Raw genomic sequence first — 21,753 nt, forward strand, 5'->3', positions numbered from 1 at the left:
ATGCTATATGAATCTGAGGTAATCTGGATCCAGTAACACATCCATGAAGACGAGGAAATGTGGCTCAGGGACTGCTCGATGCAGTTGATGGATGGGGGTTGACTCTAGTAATAACGAGTTCTCTTCAATCATGAAGGGACCCACGAAGGACCGAGACAGACAGTGATGCAGATACTGACATGTGTGATGAGAACAAATGATCGTTTCTGTGGAACAGAACACGACTTTGGATAAGACCAGTGACAGCCACCGCAAGCGTCCTTTTCTCCTCTGCAATGTGGCACTGGAAGCAGTCATAAATATCTCTTCTATCAAAGCTGCAAAGCATCATCTTCTTCCTCGAGCCTGTAGGTATGTCAACTTGGTCTTTTTAACTCTTTTGTTCCAATTTAATGTAGTCATGCCCGGCCGGGGTTTCTGGAATCATAATATTGTACACATCACCTGACTATCGTCGGTTGAAGCACTCACATACCTGAGACATCCTCGGCATCGACTCTTGCAATGCCCTGTAGCTGTAACTGATCTAGTTCTAAATCAATTTGTTATTGGTAATGATTCACAGTAATGCAAACTTAATTGTTCATCATCGTGAAGAAGCCTTCAAATGGACTTGGGAACTTTCTGAATCTCAAAAAGTCTATCAATGTGAAGCAAGCTTCATGTGACCAAAGTCTTCCTCAACAATAATCTGATCATATCTGTGAAGACATGGAGCAATATTGAGGGTTAAAATACAGAGAAAACAAGGGGAAATTTTTTTTCACAAAACCAGTCTACCCAGGAATTTTGTTATACCTCAGATTGTGAAAACTGGAAGCTTACACAGCAGAACTCCAACGTAATCTGTTCAATCCAGAAGATAAACATTGCTTAATTTAAAATCGTAAATAATTTCTTGAAGGTCTAAGTAGAAAAGGTAAAAGTCAACCCAACGCGGTAAGGCACCTATCATCAATGCATTAATCTCAAGAGGAACAACACAAATAGTCGTCCCATATTGTAACACAAAATCATGCAACTCACATAAAAGAAATCCAACCATCCAACTATCCAAAAAGATCAAAAATCTCGGTTGAAAATCTATAAAACCCACATATTGCCAATTATCCATCATAATGATAAGAATTGTAATTTAGCACATGGAACCATTCCCCCCGCGGACTTGGGAAAGAGGGGGGGGTTATACCATCAAAGACATCACTTTCCATATCATTGAAATAACACACTACAATTGAAAACGTTCGAGCTTTTGTTCATATCACAGGTTTACCCCAAATTTCGATGGAAGGAGGAAGACATCAACACAACCAACTCCTAATTTTTTGCAATCTCTTTAGACCAACATGTTTTTAATCTAATAGAGCATTTACAAGATCAACAAAATGGACATCAAAAGACACAGATTGACCACTTCTTTTTCAGACCTCCATTACGTAGAAGTAAGGATTTCATGTTTAGACATTTGATACTTGGCATCCCAAAGACAGAAAAAGGTAACATTACCATGGAACAACCAGTGGCTCAATCCAAGCTACCAACTGGATGTTTTCCCCTTCCATTCTCTGGCACAAGCAACAAAAATGGTCAGCCAAGAGTTGATGAAGACACTAATGCTGTTGAACAAGGGCAACAAACAGGAAACATGGGAATGCAAGAGTCTTTCAGCAGGTTCATGTGTAATCTGCACAAACAATAGCAATTCGACCGGAGCAGCTCAAGTTTTCTTCTTAAACTAGTCCCAGACCTTGGGATACATCTCCAGAATCCAATGCTTCATCTGTGATAGCTGCATCATGCCCCAACTCCGGGGAACCAGAGAAGGACCACACTGAGGCACAGTTCTGGTCACCTACATAGACAACAAATGGGGTTTAAGTTGATCAACTGACAAAGTTGGCTGGCAAAAGCATACTAAATTCTTACCAAAAGAAAGGAAACTATCATTAGTTTGGCGCACAAGAAATGTGCATATTGTTATGCTCTATCAGATTTACCAGAGGAGCACCAATAATATTTCTCTAGTATTTTTAGTTTTAGTAAACAGTTGTATCTGAATGTCAAGATTTTTGGTTAAAAGTTCAAGGCATAGTAATTAGCTTTTGATATGTTTTACAAGTTCTTACAGTCTAGCTAGATCAGTGAATCTTCATCAACTAATGGACCCATATGTTTCATCTCGTGTATTTAAAAATGTATATTCATGATGGAAATCATGCTATGCTAGTTACTGGCTCAAATTGGGTAAGATGATATTGACTGAATCTTAATGTTATTTTTAAGTAATAAATTGACATAACAGTTATTTTATAAGTGAAATCACAAGTTTGGAAGATTATATTAAATATTTCATAAAACTCGTCTGCATTGAAATAAAGCTGTATAAAAAATATATATCTTAATTAATAATGGTCTTCTACTAATCATCAACAGACAAATCAGGTTTATGTTTCTGTTCACATAGTACATCTCCGATCCATTAGATTAATAAGCATCAAGATTGCAAAAGGAGGTAAAAAATGATGTTGGAAAGAAGAATAAACTATATGACCTTTGCCCTCCATCCTAGCATAAATACATGGACAAAGCTACCATTAAAACAATTTTGTATATGTCCCTGCAAAAGACCGAAATAGCAAATCTACCATGCATAGCTTGAAGGCACAAATTGGAAAAGCTAAAAGCAGCCTTAAATGCTGAAATCAAACATTTTTAGGAACAGATGCAGCTTCCATTTTCAGGGGCAGATAAGTGCTTTTGGGTACACATGCAAAAGGATGAGTTTAAAATGGGTGCTCCAAAGACTTATATAAATTATCTTATCAAAGAAAGCAGCTGAAAACATATAAAATGTCTGTTTCGATATACTTTTATTTTAACAAAAATAGGACAGGTGGGCAGTGGCATTCAACATTATAGATCAAACTACCATGGTGAGACACAAGTAATTGCATATGTAATATGAAAGACTTCTGAGTTAAGCAGTATATCTTATACCACTCAAGCTTAATTTCTCCTCAACATTGTCTAGCAAATCAAATCTTCGGTTCCCAGATGATGATGCAGCCAATGGCAAAGAAGGATGAAATGAGAAACCATTTACAGTATCTAGAAAGAAAAGAACATCAAATGGCAAATAAAGGTTAAGGATATACAAGATATCAAATGGAGAAAAAGTCAGTACTGAATCAAAAGATATGAACAAAATGTGTACCAGATGCAGCTTGAAAGCTTGCGGCCCAGTCCCCAGTTTGAAGATCATAAATATGAACTAGACCATCCTGTCATGACAGTACAATCAACTAAGTTTATTTGGTTTTGTGAGATAAAACAAATTATTAGCAAACTTGCAAGACTACCTCTCCCCCAGTACCAAGGTGCCTGCCACAAGGCTCAATATCAAATGATATTCTCTGATTTGTATGTTCTGATGATCTGTATAGTCTGATCGAGGAACCAGTGAGAACTTCATGATAGTCTTTATGATATCAGAACAATAACACTGAATTCAAGGAAAATTGCATGCATTCCTCATATGAGAAGAGTGGAAGGAATAGAGCAAAAAGAACAAAAGAAAGAAATGTTTCAAATGATTTATTTCCAGAAGATGGTTTTAGGGTTCCACTACATCTACCATATTCTTGATATCCAATGAGCTAACACAATTTTATGAAAAACATGGAACCTAGTGTATCTTAACAACAAACATGTAAAATCTCTTTGTACGGAAATTGTAACACAAAAATTGAAGAACTTACTGGTAAACTATCCCAATGGTATTGCGTATATCCCAGCACAATATATAAGGATCCTGAAAGCAACAGGAATGTCAATAACATCATTTCACACCAAAATATTACCAGAATAAAATATGTGGACCATATTATCAGCAAGAATAATCCAATATTAGCATTTCAGGTAACATATTGCACAAACCACAACAAATTCCATGCAAGTGAACAGGTGCAATGTATCATATTAAGATTCATAGAAATGATAGTCATGAAGGCAGAAAAGAGAAAGATCTACAGAGAACTAAAATATTGTTTTGTAGCACTTGGAAGAACCAAATTTAGCTTTATGCACAGCTCCAAGATTCTAGTTATTATTTGTAACTTTCATTTTTTCGGTCAGAATCCAATTTGTTATGCTTAAATGGTGATGATATAGGGGATTCTAATGACCAATAGTTCAGTTTCAACATGGTGGTCATCTCATAGATTGTACATCGTGACCAAAGGATGACAACATCTTAAGAAAAATTGGGACCAAATTGTCAACTATATAGGAAAAAAAATGGTTTTGTGATGCAAATTATCTGTGCACTACAGTAGGACTTGTTATCATTCAAACAACATGCTTACACATTATGACAAAAAAAGGAGCAAGAGCTTGCTTCAAAAGTATCAACATAACATGTTCCCTATAGCAACTAAGATCCATAAAATGTTATACAAACATTAAGAAAGATTAAAACTGTTTTATCAAGAGAAGGAATTGTAACTACACTCAAGTAAATAGCCAATCAATCAAGTTCAGTATGCATGCATTGTACAAGCTAGAATCCCAGACATGAATAACTGACCAAGCAGCTTCAGGTTATCTGTGACACTTGATTAATCTCACATCCTATTAGACAATCATCATCCATGAAATGGACTGGTCAATCTTTTCCCATTTTAATAATGTGTCGCATGAAGTACAATAGAAAATTGGAACCTTTCTGTAAAGAATCAACTGAACTGGTAAATTGCTTAACACTGTAAAAACATGGTACATAGAGAAGCATTGAAAGATGATTGATAGGTGTAAGTGGAACCAATAAACAAGCTAAGATGCTCTGAAGCACATACTTTAGTCCAATAGACATGGGAAAACCTGACGAATGGGATTAGGATCCATCAAAATAGGATCACTGCTTTTTTATTAAATATAACAAATGAGTTGGATGCGGCTGGACATATTTCACCAGTACAATAATAGTTGGTAACTGGAAATTGTCAGCCTCAACATACCTTCCGCCCTCCTGTATAAAGATAATTTCCATCTTTTGAGAACAATACCTGAAAATATAAACTGCCATTAACGGTTGTCACAAAGGTTTAATATAAGGAGATAGTCCCACTAACCTGTGTAACACCCCCTAATTGGCCATGTAAAACATACAACAGCTCCATATTATCCTCCGAGTAAATTGCAGTCGTCTGGCTATAAGAGCCAATAGCAACCATCCCAATGTGAGTAGGAGAAAAGGCTATAGAAGATACAATACCTAGAATAACAAAAAATTTAATCAATGCCAATTTGAGAAAAATTTACAAGGCAAAAAGTTTAACACCTCGAGAATTAAGACAAATAGACCCAAAAAACTTATGTATAATGCAGAAAGATTATTAACCAGTTAACACAAGTATCGAATGTCTATAAATATATGCATATAATACCATATAGCAAAACAAGATAACTTGAAACGATTACAGTATGCATGCTAATCTCCACCAAAACTAAAATCTGAAGACACTACTTCTGATCTAGAAAACATTAAAATACAAGAATAACTACCTGAAGGACCATCATTTCCTTTAAGCAGAGAATGCTGCTGGAACTCACGTCCAGGGCGATGTACATCAAAAACTCTTAAAAATTTATTATATCCAGCGAAAAGCCTACAAAACAAAGAAATCTGTATGTAAGAGGGTGAATGAAATTATTCTCATATGGACTAAAACCAGGATGCAGATTGCAGTGCTTCATGATCATATGATTAACATACTGTTCAGAGATGAAAACCAATAATTCTAGTTAATTTTTTAAAAGTTTATATCATTGAAAAAATTGCACAAGTGAAGCCAACCACAATGTTTGCTGCATTTGAAATCAATACAAAGACTGTATATAGCTTAAACTAGTCTTGGGTGTTCAACAAGAACTACAAGAAGAAACCGTAATGTCCAATTATTTGGGTCAGATATGCCAATCTTTTACCTCCATTGAGCTAGTTTAGAGCAATATTACTAGTCAAACTAAGAGCATAAAATCTCTTTCCATTGCGTCTAATGAAGAAATTTTTTTGGTTTGCCATTGGGTCAGCTACATCAATCTTTTCCACGCATTAAGCTAGTTTCGGGCAATATCTTATCCGAACAAAGAGCAGTAAAATCAATTTCCCTTGATTGTAGTAAAGTTTTTTTTTTGGGTTTGTCTCTACCTCTCCTCACACCACAATGGATTGGCCCACATGCTTTCCATAAATTCTTCCATGATTCTTCAATAACCCTGTCTTTTCCTTATATTAGTGTTTCATCAGATAAGCCAATTAATCCAGTATCTTCTTTGAATGTCCACAATGATAATGGGTAGTCATGTAGCCCTAACATAAGTACTCTTTTAAGTTCATGAAAATATCCCTACTTGTGTACCTAAAGCAACATATCTTACACAATGTGGATGGAGTAACTGCAGTTTCCAAGGCAATTCTTTATCATCTAAATTCTTGACAAGTGAGAGCATTAGCATAACAAGTTAGTCCATATATATGAATATAATATAATTGTTCTCCAAACATGTAGGCAAAAACACGTTGGCAGTGCATGCTAACCAAATAACATCTCAGAATGTGAATTAAAGTTGATTATAACATGGTGACACATAGACAAAGGAAAAAAGGGCACTTGATGTGTTTTTTATACTTGGATCCGGATGTGTTGAAAGAAACAGAAAGGGCAGCTGTTATCTCATCCATGGCATCGTACGCTCTATAGGTGCAACGTAGCTGGCATTATCAACAGAAAACAACCAAAGTAGAGCAATATACATGTTATTTTTGCATAAATGGATCAGAAGAGCAAATCCCTATCCTCATAGCTGGTAAGCACCTGACCAGAATTGGCATCCCACAGATGGATCGGATGGTCGCGTGTTGTACTTGCAAATACACAGGTTGCAGGATCTGCAAATGAAACTTCAATTATGATCTCCTTGAATCTCTTCACGTCACAAAAATCTTTAGAAACAACAACTGCACTTGAATATTCCGCTAGTAAGCGAGACAAACACCTGATGCAGACATGTAAGGGAACCAACAGTAGTCATAGACGGTCTCAGCCTCGCCCACAGTGAGACTAGAAACGTATGAATCTGCTCCAAGAAGTACCAAGCAACATCAATTCAAGAGAAGAATACAAAGGTAAATTCATCGATCACGTCCTGAGGGTGCATCCATACCCGGTCCATCAATCTCAGCACCAGTACACTCCGCACGATCGGTGAACGCATCCTCCGGTCTGATCGGAGAGGGAACGAGAAAAAGGCAACAATGACAACACGGAAATCCGAACAAATGGAACCCGATCAGGAGAGTGTGAGGGCACCCACAAGTAAAAAAGGCGGAGGGTGTTGTCGTCGGAGCTGGTGAGGAAGCAGGAGCCGTCGGGCGACCACTTCACCCCTTTCAAGAAGTTGCCGCTAGGGCTTTCTCCCGCCCGGAACTGCTGGCGGAAGTGGTAGAGCCTGCGCGGGGCTCGGTCGAATCTGAAGACCGGCCACTGGTAGCACCACTCCGCGTCTTTGTTCTCTTCCTCTCCAGCCACTACTTCTCCTTCCTCCGCCTGCAGCAGCTGCCGCTCGTCTCCCGTGGGCTCTAATGGTGGAGCCATCAAGGAGCAGAACCGAGAGGAGAAGCTGCGCGTAAAGCAGCACAGGAGGAGGCTGACCGATCTCTGCCGCCAAAGAGCCCTAATTTAAAGGCGCCGTATGATTAATCTAAATACTTCGTCTTAGTAAATAGAAAATATTTATTTTTATTTTTTGACTTGAGATTAATCAACCATATAAAACCCCAATCATCAATCGATATAGAAAAGTCGATATTGTGTTCTTGAATCACATGAATAATAACAACAAAACAAAATTAATAAAACTCAAATAATTAGTATGATTTACTCGAGTGATGATTCAAATCCTCATCCTAAACAAAAACCTGTGAGCTTCCTCAGGAACGACAACCAGAAAATTGATCACGAAGAACACAAAAGAAACAACAATTTGTAGCGATTTCACCAGTCACATGCAATATGGGAGGCACTAAAAGACTAAAAGCTTCATGAAAACAAATGGCCAGGCAAATAAAACCTTGACTTACATCTCCCTCAAGCTCATGCTTCTGTATTAAGCTACACACCATCTTGTCTCATATTACAACTTCATCTTCCAGCCAGCATCACCATGGGCAGAAACAACCACCTTTACTTGCAATATCAGCAGAAACAACCCTTCTTTTCTTACTACCATACAACATTTTTCCATCACATCAGCATGACATTGAACAAGTATTAATTATAGTTAGCAATACAATCCCTTTGAGAGAGAGGAAATTATTGCTCAGGGCATCACAGATCTTGATTCAGATATCACCAGGGTCTCATAACATTCATCCTTCAGGTAAATGAAACAATTACAATTTGGATGGAAAAGAACCTGGAATCTTGATTATACAGTCAATTAAATGCCACCACCTCCAAATTTCAATAGCCAATCACACAAAATCAGACCATCAAACCTGAACATGGTTTTCCAACTAATGATTGCAACAGCCAACTCCAGCAGGCAGGCAAGATGACAAGATGTTCAAGTAATTTTAGCCACAACAACCGGAAATTGATCACACAGGCCTTGTGCAAGGAAGAGATCAAGATGCTCCCATCTCACTATACTTCATGTACCTTGATGCAGGAGCAATTAGAGTAACAGAATGAAGTCTTCAGGTCCATGGAACAAGAAGCTTTGCACAGATCATGCTCAGATTCACAGTTTCAGCTATATGTTACAAAAATAAGGAAATTCAGCCTTTTACAGGCGCAAATACATACTACCAGCTATAATGTCGATCAGTTTCACACAAACTCGGAATAATTAAACCTGTGACATATCCAGCATCTGACAAACTTGATCATTGAAGTGTTGATAGATATCGACATGCGAAACAGCATGAGTCATATTTGGCAATCAGACAGAAAAGAGAGGAACAACAAAATATATTTTGAACTTCTATCTCCAAAACAGGTGCCTGTAATGAAGCCACATGAAACAGAATGTTGACTTCTCAGTACATTGTTTCAATTGTCACTTAACATCTGATTAACATATCTTGGATGTCTCCAACAAAATTCATGGTTGTACAGGACTATCCAGATGTCATGGTTCATTCACTAAGGCTTGCAAGACTAGCTTCATATAATCGATTCAATCCAAGTTAGTTTGTGCCATCCATACCCTAATACTTTACTGTAGAAGACACATATTCTCATCCACCATAACCAAATGCAAATTAAAAATACCAGGAATCCTAATCGTAAAACCATAGCATGAATTGTATCTGTACATGACATTGACCATACAGTTAAAATTCTTTACATATGAGACTTGAAGAAAAAACATAAAATACAACTAAAAGACATGTATGCATGAATTAGCACCAAAAATGATGATCTTTCTGAAAGCTATCTATCCAAACAAAAAAAATCAACTATGATGATGATAAGAACACAACAGGTTATCCTTCAACTTAGCTATGCTTTGTGAAATTTTAAAATAAGCCTTCAACAGAATATGCACAAGAATAAAGATTGAACCTAGAAATTCAAAATGAATTAATTTGTCAAGCCCTTGCAAATAAAAAATACAACTTTATTTGCTTTTGTTGGTGTTTGACGGGTGATGATGCCAGAGGCAGTAGACCATGTGAATCTTTTGGCAAAAACATAACATTCGTTCAATAGTAATCATAGAATGTAAAATAAGACTACAAATCTTCAATTCTCACAAGCCAAAATTGCCAGGATGTGATACAGATTACATCAAAAATTATGTTGGGACTTCAACAATACAATTATTAATACAAGCATACCAACAGCAGAAGCTTATCCTCGACAACAGTCCAAAGTGCAACAGTCCTGCATGCTGTCTACCACTAAACCAAAACTGCAACAATATAGGCTGAAGAAAGCTGGAAAACCATAATATGCTAAAGAAAAGGGTGAAGTCTCAAGTGTTCTGAAATTTCAATGCCAAGGACAATTCGCCCACATTCCAGAGATCATGCACTTTGACGGAGACATATAGCACTTCTTTCCTTAAGAATTCTTTGCTATCAAATAATAAGCAAAATCTAACAAGCAAGAGCCGCAAATGCATCTTAATTATATCATTTTTTTAGCTCTTCTTACTTTTTCCTGTGCTTATCTCGTCTTACTCTCACAATTCTTCGACCAGATTTCTCACCCCCGCTACTTCCCAAAGAAAAGCTTCCTCCTGCAAAATCTGCATTTCCAGACTGTTGGAATGGAGACTGGCTCTGAGGAATGAAACTATTCTGCTGGCTGCCAAATTGAAAGGTTGATAGCCCACCAGGAGCAGCTGGGGCACCGAACATGAAGTTCGAGGATGCAAGTAAATTGGGCTGTCCAAATGTCGCTGCTGGAGGAATAGAGGACTGGGCAGGATCATCAGCCATGCTATCCTCAACATTCATCTGATCATTTCCAGGTGAATTCAAACTAGCTATCTGATTTGGCACTCCAAACACAGGCTGTGCAGAAGAAGTTGATGAATTTGTGTTTCCAATTGAAGTGAATGAAAATGCTGGCACTGACGCACCAAACGTGAAAGGTGAACTTCCTGAAGGAGCTGATGCAAATGGAAACCCTGTAGCTGGGGCAGAAGTTGTCGAGCCAAAAGTGGAGCCAGACACTGATGACTGGGATGATTGGGAACTGGAACTGAACAAGGCAATGCCTGTACCTCCTACAGTGGAATTGTTGTCACCAAACTTGGTCGACAAAGTACCGCCTGTTGAAAAGGAAAAGCTGCTTGAACCAAAAGGTGGAGTTGATACAAGGGAGTTGCTGTTGCCAGCACCTAGAGAGGAAACAGTAGCACCGGAAAAAGGAAAGCTGGAACTCGAACCAAAATTTGTTGCTGGCACAAATGTACTAATGCTGCCGGAGTTGGAAGATGATCCAGTAACAGAGGAAAAAGAGAAGCTAGAACTTGAACAAAGAGGTTTGGTAGCAGTTGAGAAACCAAACGATGAGCTTGCAGAACCTGATGAGAGTGTGCCACTTGAACCAAATATTGGCACCGGAGTTGATGAACCAAATGTACCAGATGAGCTTGGCAACGGATTTGACATCCCTGTTCCAGACACTGCTAGCTGAGTGCTAAAAGTAGATCCAGCTGTGTCACCAGATTTTGTCAAGTTTTGAGGATTGTTACTAAAAACCAATGAGTTGGCACCACTAGACTGTGATGATGCACCAAAACTGAAGAGTCCAGACGATGAAGTTGAGAAAGACGAAGACGTCGCCCCAGCCAAAAAATCACTGGCTGTACTAAACAACGGTGATACGGGCAGAGCAGATGAGCTATTGATCATGCTCACAGATACTGATGTTGCAGCAGATGTACCCAGAGTGGCGGAGCTGCTTATGCTGAAAGTGGATGACTTATCAGACTCAATCAAGTTGGCTGGCCCACATTTTTCTGTTGACGAAATAACTGGACTAGAAGCACCAAGAGAACCACAAGTATTGAACTGGAATGAGGAGATCGTCGACAAAGCAGGTGCAGCATGTGAGACAGCAATTGAAGGACTAGGCATCGTGCTGATGCTGGTAGAGAAACCTGATGGACACGAAGAATCCGATGCCATGACTGAAGCATCAGGAACCAAAGATGTGGTTGAGGTCAAAGAAGCAGCTTCATCATTTAGTTTAGAAGTTGTTGAAACTCCAAAAACGTTTATGCCTGAGCTAGTTAAAGTTGACAAGCCTGAGGATGCAGCACTTCCACATGCATTGAACGAGTCTCCACCTTTCATGGTTTTACCAACTTCGCCTGAATTTGAGCCTTCTAATACATCTGTTGTGGTAGCATTACTAAACACCAACCATATAGTCCGAGTTAGAAGCTACAGACTCTACATAATAGTTACAAATAGAAAAAACATAAATGTAGAAGGAAATCGATAGCATGGTTAAACAATACTACATCCTCAGATATGTTTTAGTTTTGTAATAATTTTCTATTATTAATTTTCCAATAATTAAAAATAGGAACTTAATAACTGTAAATATACTCAGCCAACATCATGTACAGCAAGAACACAACAGTAACTTTTTTCTTCCTTGCAAGCAAAAAACAAAGGCATGAATAAAATAAGTGCTTGCAGATGACAAATTTTGTCAGAGATATATAAGAAGATTCAAGACAAGAATGACCACTAAAACAGTATAATAGTAATAACACCACCAACTCAACCATATAAGGAGGCAAAACAAAGAATCCTTTCGAGCAATATACGATAATGTCAATAATACAGAATAAATCTAGGCAATAAAATACTTCTCCAGAAGTAGCTAGTGTTTCATCATTATGAAGTCAGATAAGCACGATATGGTCAGCATAGTCTAATAATTGAAAACTAGAAACATAGCATGGAGAATTCCTGACCTCACTGTTCAGTTACGTAAAAGCAAATTTTGTTATGATTTCCCAAGAAAATCCATTTAACTGACCATTTTATTCCATCTTCCCCATGAAACTAAGAGGATCATGGGTAATTTGATCCTTTTCTTGTAAAATCCTTCTAAAACCTTCAACTGGGAACAATTCAACTGGCTAGAATGACCTATTCCCAGACTTCAAATGGTTAGTTGTCTCATGTACCCTCTATCTATTTTAAGGGCATTATGTTGCCATACCAATCGAACAAAGCTTTGTGGCCCATCAATTATATTAGTAACCTTGTTTCTTCAATGCTTTCAAATGTGACCAAAAGGATTTAGGAAGAAAACAAGTTCAAAAGTTATGATCATTACTCAATGAGTTCAAAAGTTATGATCATTACCCAATGTGCTTAACATTGGAAATATTTGCTTGCTGTGTTATATGAACTTTCAGATATTGATGTAACAAAAAATGAACGTTGCTTAAGAAGACAAACTCTGAATGATAAAAATGAAGACTAACCTCACAGCAAATTTCGAGACACTAGAATCAGCATAAGTTGAAGGAGATCCAAATGAATGAGTATTCAAGACAATTTTACTTGTAGAAGCAGAAACTTCCTCAGTCTGTGTAGCTGATTTCTCAAGTGATGTGACTAACATAGGACAAACTGATGGTAATTTGAAAGAATTGGAAGCAGGTACAGCAGGAAAAGGGAATCCATCCATTTTATCAGCACCTGAACAATTGTTGATCTTATGGGGATCTCTGTCCAATATCGCTGTAGACACATGCATACCAATAGAGGAAGATTCTACAGATTTCTCCAAATTAGTTTTTGCAACATGTGTAGTCTCGACCTCCGAGATCGACTCTGATTTATTATCAACAATAATAGCTGGACTAGAAGAATTCTTTATATTATAACTGTCATCATCCAACATGTCGAGATCCTTAAACACAAAGAGATAAGGCACAAAACATATTGTTATCCTCTGATATGGATTACCCAAATACATTCAGAAATAATCACATGAAATTTATTCAGAATACAGTAATGGTTATGTACCTCAGGAGCACTCATCTGAAAGGAAGGTTTCTTTCGTGTGAAAATAGTAGCGGCACCTGGAACAACAGCAACATTAGCCGTTGTCACAGTAGGCTTGGCCTCTGTGCCAACTAAATTAGGTTTCTTGAGAATAGAGGCTGTAGATATAACTTGAACCCCTTTAACAGCATGCTTTGTGTAGGCATTTTCTTCAGTCTCGTCTTTCTTATGAGAGATGGCATATCCTTCTTGGTGTGAATCACTGGCAGCTTCCAAACTGCCATTCACTTGCACATTCAAAAATTTAGATGTATCAATTTCCTCCATGCTTTTGAGAGCCTGCCCACCCAGCATGTTCTGAGTTAACATATGTGGCGAGTCATTGGTATCAATTTTCAGTTTAGATGATTTCTCTTTTGGAGATGGGGCCAGTTTATCAAGCTGCTGTAATATTTTCCTAGCCATCTCACTGGACTGCAGTGGAACAGGAACAATAGGCATCCCACCATTTTCTGAAGCTTGTGACTCTGCATGATTGTTCTTCTGTTCATTCAGGTGGTAAAGCTTTTGCCTAGGAATTATAGAACCTCGATCAACATGAGTTGAGGAAGAAGGCAGAAAATGTCCCACTGATGAGTATGAGCTTTTCAATGGAGACATCAAATTAGACTTTTGTCGAGTCCTACGAGTTGGACCAAAGGATCCAATATCATCATCCAAAACTGAGCTCCTCCTTTTTAGCATCTGCCAGGTAATACAGAAAGACGTACCTATATTAATTTATTGAACACGACCAACAAATTGTAGTTATATGACATATAAGATATGAACATGAATGTCAGGCCACAAAATTACTAGGAGACAGCCACGACCCAGGTGTATTTGCTAGCATATCAATGGTAACAGTTAATCATTACAATATTAACAAAATTCAGTGTCTGCATGTAGAACCTACTGCTTTATAACATGACATTTTTTACCTAAAATACAATAGTAATTCACCCAAACAACAAAATGAAAAGAGTAAAGTGTTCTTGTTTTGGTTACAGAAGAGGATTTGAAAGTGTAGTTGTTGTAAGATCAAATAGCAAGCTGTAAAGGACCAACTATTGGGCTGATGGTGACATGGATTTATCTTGCTATTGATCTCTACCGTGAAAAAATCACTAATCAAACCAAAAATCATGTTTGAAGCTTCATGGTATACCGATTGTACTGCCAAGACGTACCAATCCGATTGGATAGCAGTATACCACTACCACAGCAAACTGACCAAGTACTACTATCAAACAATTATTGTTTTTGGTGCACTGACTGTAATGTACCCATTTGATAGGGCACATATATTAGCATCAGGTCTGCATTCCAAAACCTTGCTAGCTACTACAAGCCATCAAAATGCAAGCAATATCTGCAAAAGACTGATACCTGTCTGCCACCAGGATGTATAATATTTGTGGACATTGATTGACTTGATGAAGAGGGGCCACCATAGCCATCCATCAACAACTTGTCACCCTAAAGCAACAGCAAATAAGATTCTATGAAATGGGACACAATATTTCTCAGTGACACAAATAAGAAATATGAATAAAGTGGCATCTATGCCTACCATCAAATGGGGCTTGAAGTATGGAGAACGAGACATCTTATAAATTGCTGATCTGCCATTTAGTTTTGGACTTATATAGCTGCTCGGTTTAGTTTCAGGAGGTCCAGAAATGCAGACTGCAGATCTCAATGCCATTGGACGATCAGAAATTTTATTTCCATATGGTGTACCACTTGGCAAAGCTTTATCTTCACGAAATAATTTATTTTGCCCACTTAGATTTGCAGGAGATACTTTAAAAGGCCTTGAACTCATATATGCCTTAGCAATTTCTGTTGGTAAGGCAGCTTCTTCCTTGGGAACCTGTAATGCAAGATAACTACAGCTTCAGATTAACAGCTAAAATTAGTTATTCATACATGGTTCACTTGAACTGAATATCAATTTGAAATGGGAAAAATTAACATACCAAATGATTTATTTTGACTTATGTTCAGTTAAAGTTAAGAAGCCCTTTTTAAAGCTACGGTTTGCATTTATAGAGCATGAAACAATCTAACATTGTTCTCCAATGCAGTACTGGACTAGAAAAGCTTGTTGTGAACCATACAAGACTAGTTAACAAGTAAAAGCACATGCACAATTAATTACATCTTTAGGAAGAATCAATAAACTTTTAAATTTGAAAATTTTAGAAAGAAAATCACAAATCATGCAAGTAAGAATTGAGAAGGAAATAAGACTATGGCAAAAACAAAGTGTCCAGCAGACTGCAAAATAAGCGAGCGACTTGATATTCTTGATCATATCCGTATTTTCTGCAGCATTCCCGTATGTCCATCATATCTGTGACTACTACAGAAGGATTCAATTTAACTGGATGGCATTTTCAAAACAAAATACCTAGGCAGCATGAATTCACAACAAAGTGCAAGTTGTTTGCAGCAGCAGATGAAATAATCTAAACAACCTTCAGCTTCAGCATTTCAAATGATCCTTTGCATTGATTATGACATGTGCCTAGAAAGAGAAGCAAAGAACAAACATCTTACAATCAAATTGACTGGAGTTGCATCATTTCCATTTAACCCAATGATGCCCCTTTTTTCTTGTTCTGAAACAACTTCCTTATCATTTTTATAATAACTTGATGCCGGTTGTATACGAGTTGGTTCAATAGCACACTGCTGCTTGTTATTTGCTTGATATAGAACATTTGCCATTTCTTTATTCCCAGAATTGACAGCCACTTCTGGTGTACTTGGCTCTACAGTTCTTGAACGTAACAATTGAGTCATGCGATCAAACTCAATCCTGTCATATTAGTGACTAATTTTTGTAAGAATAACAGGAGAAAACAACAGACAGGAGAAGTTCATAGAGTACAATATGAAGAAAATAGTTATGATAATTAGGTTGGTTATGCTTTCATACTTGTGAATATAAAATTAGGATAACAACAAATGTTGTATCACTAAATAGATCATTAAATGCATTTGTCAAATGAGAGTGATATTGATACATGGTGGTGGTTGTATCATGAGAGATATCATTGCTTATAATTCACACAGCATCTAGCAACAACATGAATGAACTTTGAAAGTAATTACTTCCACCAAAATATGAACAAACTGTGTTTAATGACAGTTCCAAATTGCAGATACTTTCCTCGTAAAAGTTTTCTGCTTCAGTAGTTGCTCAAGATCAAGAACTCCATCAACACAAGAATTGGTTCCATGTTGAGCGCCACCAGCATTAGGACAACTATTTATATTATTTCCAACATTAAGATGTTGTTCTTGCACTTCTTGCAATGATTTCTGTAAATAAAACTTTGTAAAGTCATAGAACATAACAGGTTATTGAAGAAAATACAACAAAAGATAATATGTTATGCAGAAAGATCCAGAAGCTCAATTTCACAAATCGATGTCAATTTAACAAAAAAAAGCTACTTAGTAACCATGCATTCTGAACAGCAAGTAGCAACTAAAATTTATCATATGAAGCATAAGCGCATAACAACTGAAATGAACTCAAAGATGCAAAATTCAACAATTACACCAATCACTAAAAAGTTGTATTAAAAAATATCCTATCCACTTCATCAAAATCATGAAGTTCAGCTGCAAGTGGTGCTGTTCCTTACTGTGCTGACCTGTGCCAAGGGCATGCCAACATGTGCCAACCAGTGCCAATTTATTATGGTTGGTACACACGTCACTGGCATGCCCTCATGCAATAAAATTCAAAACCCTGGTGACACCACACTTAGTAGCATATAGCCCACAAGGAGATCAACGATCACTGCACACGCATGTATGGTTATATCCAATAAAGACAAGTGACTTGAAGAAACAACAAAAACAAGGCCACATCGAACACATCTCAAAGTACATGGAAAATTTAGTATTAAGGAAACACAAAGATGTTAGTTTTGCACATTGAATATGTCGGTGGAAAGTCGGAGGAAAATTTTTTAACCTAATACAGCACATCATAACTAAAGCTTGGTAAAGCAATTGCTATTACTCAAAAAGAACCTTAAAGGCAAACTGAAAAAAATCAAAGCAAGTGGTCATAATCATGACGTCAAAGCTACTTATTTAATGACAAGAGAATTTAACATTCTTTACAACAACTCTTGACAGAAGAGATATAGATCAAAACTAATTGGAAACAAGCTTAAATTTAATCATAAAATGCTAATGAAAATATTGCAACAAAAAACGTGGGTTAGTACACAAAAATATCTCAATTAATATCTAAAAAATCGAGTTGTTTAATTTTCTTACAGTACAATGTTCTTCGGAGACTTCTTCCATAGATTTAGCAGTTGCTTCTGCAAAAACAAAATGCATTTGACAATAAATTTGTTGAAATAAAACATCATATGCATATTGCGGCTATGGAGGACACTAAATATGTATATGTTTTCCAGCTAGCTTAATGGAAAAATGCAAGATACAAAGTATTAGATGATGACAACATAAAAAAGAATAAATCAAAAATCATAAAAACAACAAATTAACATTTAAAATATGTGGAAATCAACTATCAGTGTAGATAAAATCAAGAATGACCCTCTAAATCCAAAATGCATATAGAAGATAACAGAATCACTAAAGCAACTAACTATTACCGTTATTTCAGGAATGAAATAACTACCACTGGGTAAAAGCTTGTTACATAGATCATATCAACCTAGAATGAAGAATGCCATCTACAAGCATTTTACTGATCAACATGCTATGGGTATCTATCAAAATAGACGTTTTCGGTGCTGAAAGCTTTCAATTCAATAGATCCCCTTCGTCTTATAAAAATAAAGTACTCAAACAGTTAAACCAATGAAAAACCACAAAGAACATCTGGTGACCTTGCATTCTCTCCTTCTTTACCTAGAGTTATATTCAGGAGGCATGGAACCAAATCAACAGAAGAGACAGATGAGTATCTATTAGTAACTCAATTATAATACATGTACAGGATGCACTTAATGTGTATGGCCTGCCCCACAGAAATGCTGGAAATGATACCTTGGGATGGATGAATAATATAGATGAACAAAGATGACAAATGTAAGCACTAAGAACAGTATAGAACCTATCCTTGCAACTCACAATAATGAAACCAAAAAAATAAACATGGAAGCATTTATTATCTTTCTCCTTTAAAATATTGGCATTCACAATCGTCAACAGCAATAAATCATTCATTAGAACTGAACTTTAATACCAAAAGTAATTATAAACAGCTTCGTTCCACCACCATGAAAGAAGATACAATACAGAGAGCATCAGTAGAATTTGGGTTGAAGATGTGCTTACTAGTTGTCACATTGGTTTACTTTGGCCTTTGGACTTAACACCTTTTTTCTAGTACATCATAAGATTAGAACATTCTCAGTTTTAAATTTGACTTTATTAGACTCCACATGAAGGAGAAAAGGCTTAGATTGTAAGTAGAATATTTTGATGAAAAAAATACTTATTCTCTTTATAATATTCAGGTAAACAAATGACAATAATTTGCACATTCCAGAAGTAAAGTCAGAATATTTCTTTTTGCAATATGAAAGTATGCAATGACAATACACAAAAAGTACAGTACAATTATAATCTTCAGAAGATAGAAGTATATTAGGATCAAACACAGAGAGAAGGCACGAGAAGACATTGGACGAAAGAAAAAAGGGGGAAGCGCTTCAAATTGATTTTTCCAAGCTTCAGGCAGAGGCAGATGGACTCGCGTTCATCTTGATTCAAAAGTCTATTCAGGTTCAAGGTCCACGATCTGACCAATTTGAACATAAGTTGATGTGATTAATAAGACTAACGAGTGAACCGAATGACACATAGTTAAAGCTAAACTTATCACCTCAACCTAATCATGCCTTATCTGACAGATGACTCATAATTAAAATCCTATATAGATGCAGAGAAGACTACCTAACCACAGATAATGCAGTTTAGCCTTTGGGTCAAAAGTTATTTCATAACAGAGGTTGCCCAATTGAAGCTACTTCGAGATCAGATATTCGATTACCAAATGAGTCCAAATTGGTATATCAAAGGTATTGACCTGACCAAAATCACACAACTTGCATGGTATGTATAGTTTTTAAGATTATCACAGTTTGCAATTCCATTAACACAAGAATTGCAGTATATTGGGATTGCATAGTTTGCTTAGGCCTTGAATTCCTATCAATAATTATGTATTTTATAGGAATCTGTCTTTTCTCTCTGCTTTTACCATATTTGTCCTTATTATGGATTGAACCAATGATGCCAAATGCAATTGGACCATCCTTCTAACTCAATGACATACTTTTTATAAAGGAAGTCAAGGTTTGTCAACAATTGCTAGAAAAGCATTCTGGACACAACCCATCTTAATAAATGGTTCCTTCATTGTAGCTACTGTCTCTTAAGGACAAAGTTCACCACAACCAAGGTAATTTTTACATTCATTTTCTTACTCAAGTCCAGATCATAGAGAAGATTCTTATTCAGTTAAACTGTAGAATATGCCTATCATTTTCCACAAGGCAACTCTTTTAAAAATTTAGTAGCAAGCGAAGACTTATGTCGAGAGTGACTAGTTATAGACTAAAGCATGATGAAAAATTAAGTCAGCATATGCATCGAACATCATATGATGAATTGATGAACTGATGAATTTTCCATACAGGTAATTCTCCAGTTGAAGCAGTTAGTCAAACATGATCTTGTGAAATTGTTCACTTAGTTCATCACAACACACCCAGAGATATACATCAGAGACAGAAGTCTAACCAGATCCAAGTATAACGACCATTGGCTGCACGAACTAAGCAGAATTCTCTTTCTATGATTATATGAGCTAGTTTCTACACCTGGGCTGTACATAGTTTTCACAGCAAAACTAAGTACTAAGTTGACTCTAGTTAAATTGACATATATCTGTGAAAATTGTTTGATGCCCCCACAAAAAACACGTCTTATAACAGCTTGGAAATTAGAATTTATCATGAAAATGAGAACAGAAAATGATGATAAAGAAACTGCAGATTCTCCAGAGAACCAAAAAAAGGCTCAAACGTAGAATTGGCAATGAAATATAATGACATACTAGAACCTACATGGGCTATCATAAGCAAGAGGTAGAGCATCAGAGGCATAAAAGAAACAAGACAAGGTTACTGAAAAGCCAGCCGCTTAATAGGATACTACAAGAAAACGGTACTAGTCTTGCAAAATAACCAAAGTCAGAAACATATAAGACCAAGGAGAACATGTTTGCGAACTTTCATCAAGCAAAAATCGCGCAGTCCATGTACCGTATACATACAAAAAGAACTCTACAGAGTACGCTAATAGAAGCTACCAAAATATCCTAAAAGCTAAACGAGGACTTGGCAATCCATATTTCTTCAAAAATTCCATCTTTGTTGATACAACAACGCCACCAAGTTCCAAGGTGATCGAAGCATAATGCAAGAGATCGAGTACCCAAACAAAGAAGACGGTTTGCATCCAGAACAGGGACTTCTAAGAAAAAAGGAAACTTGCTGGTCAATCACAATGAACAAAAACACTACAAATCCAAGAAAACAGCAAAATCCGAACAAAAACCCTAAAAACAAGAACCCTAATCGTGAGATCTGAGGACGAGGCAACCAAGGAAAAGAGCAAGAAAAAAGGGGAAGGACCATACGTGACGCAGCAGCCGGTGGAGGACCTAGCCGCTTCTGGAAAACGGAGGAGGAGAAGAGGCGGGAGGCGCTCCAGGCGATGATCCGGGAGGCGGGGTCCACGAGCTTGGACAGCCACCCGTTTCCCCGAGTCTCCGCGGGGTGGCCGCGAGCGGGCCGCACGGCAGCAGGAGGCCGCTCGTACGGAGTCGCGGGGGCCCGCCGGAAGGGGCGCTTCGGGAACTTCCCCCCGATCCCGCCGCCGCCGCCCTCGTACGCCGCCATGGGACGAAGCGGTCGAATCTCCAACACGAAGAGGGCTTGGATGAAGAGGGGAAGAGGGACTGGGGGCGTGAAGAAGAGAAGGATTCGGCTCTGGGTTCGCAAGGAGAGCAGATATAGGGTGGTGGGGGGGCGAAGCGAGAAGAAATGGGGGGAAGGAGGACCGAACCAGAAGAACCGCATACGACG

At 37.4% G+C, this 21,753-nt stretch overlaps 2 protein-coding genes across 3 annotated transcripts; both read right to left on the reverse strand.

Moving 5' to 3' along the window:
- Positions 1-522: 522 nt before the first annotated feature.
- On the reverse strand, positions 523-7,744 carry LOC135600941 (uncharacterized). 2 transcript variants are annotated; one of them, XR_010483254.1, is made up of 16 exons: positions 7,375-7,744; positions 7,225-7,283; positions 7,057-7,137; positions 6,876-6,949; positions 6,690-6,772; positions 5,563-5,666; positions 5,130-5,272; positions 5,016-5,063; positions 3,759-3,811; positions 3,360-3,444; positions 3,215-3,281; positions 2,998-3,108; positions 1,748-1,852; positions 1,507-1,565; positions 799-846; positions 523-701 (listed from the first exon to the last, which is right to left on the reverse strand). XR_010483254.1 is itself a non-coding variant. In XM_065094164.1 (14 exons), exons 1-14 carry the CDS (start codon positions 7,653-7,655, stop codon positions 1,525-1,527), a joined length of 1,335 nt encoding a protein of 444 aa, XP_064950236.1. In that variant the 5' UTR covers positions 7,656-7,744; the 3' UTR covers positions 1,302-1,524. The 2 variants fall into 2 exon arrangements, 1 of the variants encoding a protein (XP_064950236.1); XM_065094164.1 differs by lacking the exons at positions 523-701; positions 799-846 and having other exon boundaries at positions 1,302-1,565.
- A 2,020-nt stretch (positions 7,745-9,764) lies between these two features.
- LOC103975998 (nuclear pore complex protein NUP1) lies at positions 9,765-21,686 on the reverse strand. Its single transcript, XM_065094161.1, has 9 exons — positions 21,306-21,686; positions 17,900-17,946; positions 16,771-16,924; positions 16,157-16,416; positions 15,165-15,467; positions 14,981-15,070; positions 13,574-14,296; positions 13,027-13,457; positions 9,765-11,933 (listed from the first exon to the last, which is right to left on the reverse strand). The coding sequence occupies exons 1-9, from the start codon at positions 21,565-21,567 to the stop codon at positions 10,220-10,222; spliced, it is 3,984 nt and encodes a 1,327-aa protein (XP_064950233.1). The 5' UTR covers positions 21,568-21,686; the 3' UTR covers positions 9,765-10,219.
- Positions 21,687-21,753: the final 67 nt, after the last annotated feature.

This window comes from Musa acuminata, chromosome BXJ1-2 (assembly GCF_036884655.1).
Source record: "Musa acuminata AAA Group cultivar baxijiao chromosome BXJ1-2, Cavendish_Baxijiao_AAA, whole genome shotgun sequence".
NCBI lineage: Eukaryota > Viridiplantae > Streptophyta > Magnoliopsida > Zingiberales > Musaceae > Musa > Musa acuminata.

Excerpts from the sequence above, each read along its gene's own strand:
- LOC135600941 (XM_065094164.1), bottom strand. The coding sequence starts at position 7,655 with ATGGCTCCACCATTAGAGCCCACGGGAGACGAGCGGCAGCTGCTGCAG. Across the intron at positions 5,667-6,689 it reads TTCAACACATCCGGATCCAA|GCTTTTCGCTGGATATAATA; the intron begins GTATAAAAAACA and ends TTTGTTTTGTAG. Across the intron at positions 3,282-3,359 it reads ACCTTGGTACTGGGGGAGAG|GATGGTCTAGTTCATATTTA; the intron begins GTAGTCTTGCAA and ends CTGTCATGACAG.
- LOC103975998 (XM_065094161.1), bottom strand. The coding sequence starts at position 21,567 with ATGGCGGCGTACGAGGGCGGCGGCGGCGGGATCGGGGGGAAGTTCCCG. Across the intron at positions 17,947-21,305 it reads TCCACCGGCTGCTGCGTCAC|AAGCAACTGCTAAATCTATG; the intron begins GTATGGTCCTTC and ends TTGTTTTTGCAG. Across the intron at positions 13,458-13,573 it reads TTCAGATGAGTGCTCCTGAG|GATCTCGACATGTTGGATGA; the intron begins GTACATAACCAT and ends TTTGTGTTTAAG.